The 7,484-nt window shown below is 49.3% G+C and overlaps 1 protein-coding gene and 1 long non-coding RNA gene across 8 annotated transcripts in view; one reads left to right on the top strand and one right to left on the bottom strand.

Moving 5' to 3' along the window:
- Positions 1-866: 866 nt before the first annotated feature.
- On the top strand, positions 867-3,590 carry LOC139587066 (uncharacterized). Of its 2 annotated transcripts, none has more exons than XR_011678201.1 (4): positions 867-932; positions 1,413-2,175; positions 2,236-3,425; positions 3,486-3,590. It is a non-coding gene; the product is annotated as an uncharacterized lncRNA (long non-coding RNA). The 2 variants fall into 2 exon arrangements; XR_011678200.1 differs by lacking the exon at positions 867-932 and adding an exon at positions 944-1,032 and having other exon boundaries at positions 1,386-2,175.
- The window catches only part of PELP1 (proline, glutamate and leucine rich protein 1), a 36,211-nt gene continuing 29,612 nt past the window's right edge, over positions 886-7,484 (bottom strand). For 2 of the 6 annotated variants that reach the window (XM_071420895.1, XM_071420894.1), the window contains 3 exons: positions 5,815-5,870; positions 4,113-4,334; positions 886-2,134 (listed from right to left, as the gene is read on the bottom strand). In XM_071420895.1, coding sequence (XP_071276996.1) covers positions 1,868-2,134; positions 4,113-4,334; positions 5,815-5,870 — 545 coding nt within the window. In that variant the 3' untranslated portion in view covers positions 886-1,867. Of the gene's footprint in view, positions 2,135-2,266; positions 2,715-2,967; positions 3,202-3,471; positions 3,931-3,961; positions 4,335-5,814; positions 5,871-7,484 lie in introns of those variants that run through there. The other 4 variants (XM_071420898.1, XM_071420897.1, XM_071420896.1 and 1 more) reach the window with 4 other exon arrangements.

Here is a 7,484-nt window from a genome sequence, read left to right as displayed (position 1 = left end):
AGGGGGCCACAGGAATGGGGAGGGGCCAGAAATGGGGAGGGGCCACAGGAATGGGGAGGGGTCACAGGAATGGGGGTGGGGCCACGGTAGATGGGGAGGAGCCAAGGAAATGGGGGAGGGGTCACAGGGTGGGGGAGGGGTCACGGGGTGGGGGAGGGGAGAGAGAAATTTTAATGAGGATTTTTTGGGATAATTTGGGGACATTTCAGGGACATTTTTGGGCTGATTCCAGGACATTTTTGGTCTGTTTTGGGGCTATTTCCAGGACATTTTTGGCCTGATTTCCGTGACACTTTTGGCCTAATTTCGAGCACATTTTTGCTCTATTTTGGGGCTATTTTGGCGCCATTTCCGGGACATTTTTGGGCTGATTTCAGGGACATTTTTCGGCTGATTCCAGGACATTTTTGGTCTATTTTGGGGCTATTTCAAGGACATTTTTGGCCTGATTTGGGGCTATTTCCAGGGCTATTTTTGGTCTGATTTCTGGGACATTTTTGGGGTGTTTTGGGACAGTTTTGGGTCTGATTTCAGGTATATTTTAGTGCCATTTCCGGGACATTTTTGGCCTGATTTTCGGGACATTTCTGGGCTGATTCCAGGACTATTTTTGGTCTGTTTTGGCGTAGTTTTGGGGCTATTTCAGGGCTATTTTTGGCCTGATTTCCAGGGACATTTCTGGGCTGATTCCAGGATATTTTTGGTCTGATTTGGGGCTGTTTTGGCGCCATTTCCGGGCCATTTTTGGCCTGACTTCTGGGACAGTTTTGGGCTGATTTCAGGGCTATTTTTGGGCTGATTTCCAGGACATTTTTGGTCTGTTTCGGGACAGTTTTGGGTCTGATTTCAGGCATATTTTGGCACCATTTCTGGGCTATTTCAGGGCTATTTTTTGTCTCATTTCCAGCCCATTTTTGCTCTGTTTTGGGGCAGTTTTTGGCCTGATTTCCAGCCCATTTTTGTGTGTTTTTGGGGCTCAGTTTAGCGTCTCTCACCTGCACGTCGGGGTCCCTCTGGCCCTGCCCGAATTTGGTCTGATTTGGGACAGTTTTGAGTCTGATTTCAGGCATATTTTGGCGCCATTTCCGGGACATTTTTGGCCTGATTTCCAGGACATTTCTGGTCTCATTTCCAGCCCATTTTTGCTCTGTTTTTTGTCTCATTTCCAGCCCATTTTTGCTCTGTTTTGGGGCTATTTCAGGGCTATTTTTTGTCTCATTTCCAGCCCATTTTTGTTCTGTTTTTGGCCTGATTTCCAGCCCATTTTTGCTCTGCTTTTTGTCTCATTTCCAGCCCATTTTTGCTCCGTTTTTGGGGCAGTTTTTGGCCTGATTTCCAGCCCATTTTTGCTCCGTTTTTGGGGCAGTTTTTGGCCTGATTTCCAGCCCATTTTTGCTCCGTTTTTGGGGCAGTTTTTGGCCTGATTTCCAGCCCATTTTTGCTCCATTTTTGGGGCAGTTTTTGTCTCATTTCCAGCCCATTTTTGCTCCATTTTTGGGGCAGTTTTTTGTCTAATTTCCAGCCCATTTTTGCTCTCTGTGTGTGTATTTTTGGGGCTCAGTTTAGCGTCTCTCACCTGCACGTCGGGGTCCCTCTGGCCCTGCCCGAATTTGGTCTGTTTTGGGACAGTTTTGGTGCCATTTCCGTGCTATTTTTGGCCTGATTTCCAGCCCATTTTTGCTCTGTTTTTTGTCTCATTTCCAGCCCATTTTTGCTCTGTTTTGGGGCTATTTTGGCGCCATTTCCGGGCCATTTTTGGCCTGATTTCCGGGCCATTTCTGGTCTCATTTCCAGCCCATTTTTGCTCTGTTTTTGGCCTGATTTCCAGCCCATTTTTATGTGTTTTTGGGGCTCAGTTTAGGGTGTCTCACCTGCACGTCGGGGTCCCTCTGGCCCTGCCCGAATTTGGTCTGTTTTGGCGCCATGTCTGGGACATTTTTGGTCCGATTTCCAGCCCATTTTTGCTCCGTTTTTGGGGCAGTTTTTGTCTCATTTCCAGCCCATTTTTGCTCCGTTTTTGGGGCAGTTTTTGTCTCATTTCCAGCCCATTTTTGCTCCGTTTTTTGGGGCAGTTTTTTGTCTCATTTCCAGCCCATTTTTGTGTGTTTTTGGGGCTCAGTTTAGCGTCTCTCACCTGCACGTCGGGGTCCCTCTGGCCCTGCCCGAATTTGGTCTGTTTTGGGGCTATTTTCAGGGCCATTTTTGGCCTGATTTCCAGGACTGTTTTTGGCTCAGTTTTGGGGCTATTTCCAGGGCTATTTTTGGCCTGATTTCCAGCCCATTTTTGCTCTGTTTTGGGGCTATTTTGGCGCCATTTCCGGGACATTTTTGGTCTGTTTTGGGGCTATTTTGGTGCCATTTCTGTGCTATATTTGGCCTGATTTCCAGGACATTTTTGGTCTGTTTTGGGGCTATTTCAGGGCTATTTTTGGCCTGATTTCTGGGCCATTTCTGGTCTCATTTCCAGCCCATTTTTGCTCCGTTTTTGGGGCAGTTTTGGCCTGATTTCCAGCCCATTTTTGCTCTGTTTTGGGGCTATTTTGGCGCCATTTCCGGGCCATTTTTGGCCTGATTTCCGGGCCATTTCTGGTCTCATTTCCAGCCCATTTTTGCTCTGTTTTTGGCCTGATTTCCAGCCCATTTTTGCTCTGTTTTTTGTCTCATTTCCAGCCCATTTTTGCTCCATTTTTGGGGCTCAGTTTAGCGTCTCTCACCTGCACGTCGGGGTCCCTCTGGCCCTGCCCGAATTTGGTCTGATTTGGGACAGTTTTGGTGCCATTTCCGTGCTATTTTTGGCCTGATTTCCAGCCCATTTTTGAGGCAGTTTTTGTCTCATTTCCAGCCCATTTTTGCTCCGTTTTTGGGGCAGTTTTGGCCTGATTTCCAGCCCATTTTTGCTCTGTTTTGGGGCTGTTTTGGCGCCATTTCCGGGCCATTTTTGGCCTGATTTCCGGGACATTTCTGGTCTCATTTCCAGCCCATTTTTGCTCTGTTTTTTGTCTCATTTCCAGCCCATTTTTGCTCCGTTTTTGGGGCAGTTTTTGTCTCATTTCCAGCCCATTTTTGCTCCGTTTTTGGGGCAGTTTTTGTCTCATTTCCAGCCCATTTTTGCTCCATTTTTGGGGCAGTTTTTTGTCTAATTTCCAGCCCATTTTTGCTCTCTGTGTGTGTATTTTTGGGGCTCAGTTTAGCGTCTCTCACCTGCACGTCGGGGTCCCTCTGGCCCTGCCCGAATTTGGTCTGTTTTGGGACAGTTTTGGGGCTATTTCTGGGACATTTTTGGCCTGATTTCCAGCCCATTTTTGCTCTGTTTTTGGGGCAGGTTTTGTCTCATTTCCAGCCCATTTTTGCTCCAGTTTTGGGGCTCAGTTTAGCGTCTCTCACCTGCACGTCGGGGTCCCTCTGGCCCTGCCCGAATTTGGTCTGTTTTGGGGCTATTTTCAGGGCCATTTTTGGCCTGATTTCCAGGACTGTTTTTGGCTCAGTTTTGGGGCTATTTCCAGGGCTATTTTTGGCCTGATTTCCAGCCCATTTTTGCTCTGTTTTGGGGCTATTTTGGCGCCATTTCCGGGACATTTTTGGTCTGTTTTGGGGCTATTTTGGTGCCATTTCTGTGCTATATTTGGCCTGATTTCCAGGACATTTTTGGTCTGTTTTGGGGCTATTTCAGGGCTATTTTTGGCCTGATTTCTGGGCCATTTCTGGTCTCATTTCCAGCCCATTTTTGCTCCGTTTTTGGGGCAGTTTTGGCCTGATTTCCAGCCCATTTTTGCTCTGTTTTGGGGCTGTTTTGGCGCCATTTCCGGGCCATTTTTGGCCTGATTTCCGGGCCATTTCTGGTCTCATTTCCAGCCCATTTTTGCTCTGTTTTTTGTCTCATTTCCAGCCCATTTTTGCTCCATTTTTGGGGTTCAGTTTAGGGCCTCTCACCTGCACGTCGGGGTCCCTCTGGCCCTGCCCGAATTTGGTCTGTTTTGGGGCTATTTTGGTGCCATTTCCGTGCTATTTTTGGCCTGATTTCCAGCCCATTTTTGCTCTGTTTTTGGGGCAGGTTTTGTCTCATTTCCAGCCCATTTTTATGTGTTTTTGGGGCTCAGTTTAGGGTCTCTCACCTGCACGTCGGGGTCCCTCTGGCCCTGCCCGAAGGCCCTGAGGGCGCAGGGCAGGGGCGGCGCGGCCCCGGGCGGGGCCCCCAGCAGCAGCGCCTGCAGGACCCCGTAGAGCCCCCCCCGGCAGCGGGCGCTGGCGTACGGCGACCCCGAGGGGCCAAAAAGCTCCGGGGGGCAAAGCTGGGGCAGGCGCAGGGCCAGGGGCACCACCAGCTCCTGCAGCCGCTGCAATGGGGGGGATGAAGGAGGTTAATTAATGGAGTATTCATTAATTAATAGAATGTTAATGGGTCAAATGTTAGTTAATGAGTCAAATATTAATTAATGAATCAAATATTGGGGGGAAACGGCAAAAATTGGTGGGGGAAACACAGGAAAATTGGGGTGAGGAATTAAAATTTTGGGGGGGAAACACAGGAAAATTGGGGCGAGGAATTAAAATTTTGGGGGAAATATTCAAAAATTGGGGTGAAACACGAAAATTGGGTTGGGAAATTAAAGTATTGGGGAAAATATCGAAAATTTGGGTGGGGAATTGAAATATTTGGGGGAATATTAAAAAATTGGGGTGAAACAGATAAAAATTGGGTTCGGAAATTAAAATGCAGGGGAAAATATTAAAAAATTGGGGTGAAACAAACGAAAATTGGGGTGAGAAATTAAAATTTTGGGGGGGAAATATAAAAAATTTGGGAGAGAAATATTAAAAAAATTGGGGTGAAACACGAAAATTGGGTTGGGAAATTAAAGTATTGGGGGAAATATCGAAAATTTGGGTGGGGAATTGAAATATTTGGGGGAAATATTAAAAAATTGGGGTGAAACAAAAATTGGGTTCGGAAATTAAAATATTGGGGAATATATTAGAAATCGGGGTGAGGAATTAAAATATTGGGGGAAATGTTAAAATTGGGGTGAAACACAGGAAAATTGGGGTGGGAAATTAAAATTTTGGGAAAAATATTAAAAAATTGGGGTGAGAAAGTAAAATTTTGGGGGGAATATCAAAAATTTGGGGGGGATATTAAAACCTTGGGGGGAAACACACGAAAATCCCCTCAAACCCCTCCCAAAATCCCCCTCAAATCCCCCTGAAATGCCCCAAATCCCTCCAAAAATCTCCCCAAAATCCCCTCAATTTCCCCCAAATTCCTCCCAAAATTCGCCCAAAATCCCGCAAATTCCTCCCAAAATCCCCCTCAAATCCCCCCGAAATCCCCAGAAATTGCCCAAAATCCCCCCAAAATCCCCCTGAAATGCCCCTCAAATCCCCCCAAATTCCTCCCAAAATCCCCCTCAAATGCCCCAAAATTTGGGGGGACTCCTCCCAAAATTCCCCCAAATTCCCCCTAAATTGCCCAAAATCCCCCAAAATCTCCATAAATTCCCCAAAATTCCCCAAAACCCCCCCAAATCCCCCTGAAATGCCCCAAAATTTGGGGGGATTCCTCCCAAAATCCCCCCAGATCTCCAAAAATTGCCCAAAATCCCCCCAAATTCTCCCCAAATCCCTCCCAAAATCCCCCTCAAATCCCCCCGAAATGCCCCAAATTCCTCCCCAAACCTCCAAAAATTGCCCCAAATTCCTCCCAAAATCCCCCCAAAATTGCCCCAAATCCCCCTGAAATGCCCCAAATTCCTCCCTAAATCCCCCAAAATTGCCCAAAATTGCCCAAATTTGCCCAAATTCCCCCCAAAGTCTCACCCTGTGCGTCTCCTCCTTGATCAGGGGTCCCCCCGTGAGGAGGATCCTGCGCAGGGCTGGGGGGGGAACCCCAAAATTTGGGGGGGAAAGGTCAAGGTTGGGGACCCCTCCCCAATTCCTGACCCCAGCCAGGGAGAATTTGGGGGTCCCAGGGGGAATTTGGGGGAATTTGGGGGGTCCTGGAGTGGATTTGGGGGTCCCAGGGGGATTTGGGGGGAATTTTGGGTGGAATTTGGGGGTCCCAGTTGGATTTGGGGGATCCCAGTTGGATTTTGGGGGGTCCTGGAGTGGATTTGGGGGGAATTTGGGGGGTCCCAGGTGAATTTTGGGGGTCCCAGGGGGAATTTGGGGGGTCCTGAAGTGGATTTTGGGGGGAATTTGGGGGAATTTTGGGGGTCCCAGGTGGATTTTGGGGGGGAATTTGGGGGTCCCAGGGGGATCTAGGGGAGAATTTGGGGGGAATTTTGGGGCCTCAGGTGGAATTTGGGGGGTCCTGGAGTGGATTTGGGGGTCCCAGGGGGATTTGGGGGGGAATTTTGGGTGGAATTTGGGGGATTTTAGGGGGAGTTTGGGGGTCCCAGGGGAATTTTGGGGGGGAATTTGGGGGTCCCAGGGGATTTTAGGGGGCTCTCAGGGGGATTTGGGGGTCCCAGGTGGAATTTTGGGGGGTCCTGGGGGAATTTGGGGGGGAATTTGGGGGGAGTTTGGGGGAATTTGGGGGGTCCCAGGGGGATTTTAGGGGGAGTTTGGGGGTCCCAGAGGGATTTTGGGGGTCCCAGGTGGATTTTGGGGGGAATTTGGGGGGTCCCAGGTGGGAGTTTGGGGAATTTGGGGGGAATTTGGGGGATTTTAGGGGGAGTTTTGGGGGTCCCAGGTGGATTTTGGGGGTCCTGGAGTGGAATTTGGGGGGTCCCAGGGGGATTTTAGGGGGAATTTGGGAGAATTTTGGGGGGTCCTGGAGGGAATTTGGGGGTCCCAGGGGGAATTTTGGGGTGAATTTTGGAGAATTTGGGGGGTCCCAGGGGGATTTTAGGGGGAATTTGGGGGGTCCGGAGGGGATTTTGGGGGTCCCAGGGGGAATTTGGGGGGAATTTGGGGAGAATTTTGGGGGTCCCAGGGGGGATTTTGGGGGGCAATTTGGGGGGTGCCAGGGGGATTTTGGGGGTGCCAGGGGGATTTTGGGGGGGAATTTGGGGGTGCCAGGGGGATTTTGGGGGGTCCCAGGTGGATTTTTGGGGGCAGTTTGGAGAATTTGGGCAGTTCTGGGGGGATTTTGGGGTTCCCAGGCCGTTTTTGGGGTGATTTCAGGCAGTTTTGGGGTGGTTTTTGGGGTGATTTTGGGGCTGATTTTGGGGTGCTTTCAGCCGATTTTGGGGTATTTTGAGGGTGATTTCGGGGTGATTTTGGGGCAATTTCAGTCGATTTTGGGGTTTTTGGGGTCGCCGATTCCATCCCCGCGGTCCCCAGGCCGTTTTTGGGCTGATTTCAGTCGATTTTGGGGTATTTTGAGGGTGATTTTGGGGGTGATTTTGGGGCGATTTCAGTCAATTTTGGGGCTGATTTTGGGGCGATTTCAGTCGATTTTGGGGGTGATTTTGGGGTGATTTCAGCTGATTTTGGGGTGATTTTGGGGTTTTTGGGGTTGCTGAGTCCATCCCCGCGGTCCCCAG

The sequence above is a fragment of the Agelaius tricolor genome, unplaced genomic scaffold (assembly GCF_023055355.1).
Source record: "Agelaius tricolor isolate 1412-34295 unplaced genomic scaffold, bAgeTri1.0.p SCAF_172, whole genome shotgun sequence".
NCBI lineage: Eukaryota > Metazoa > Chordata > Aves > Passeriformes > Icteridae > Agelaius > Agelaius tricolor.
Note: the sequence above shows the minus strand (reverse complement) of the source record. Positions and strands in the feature narration are given on the sequence as shown.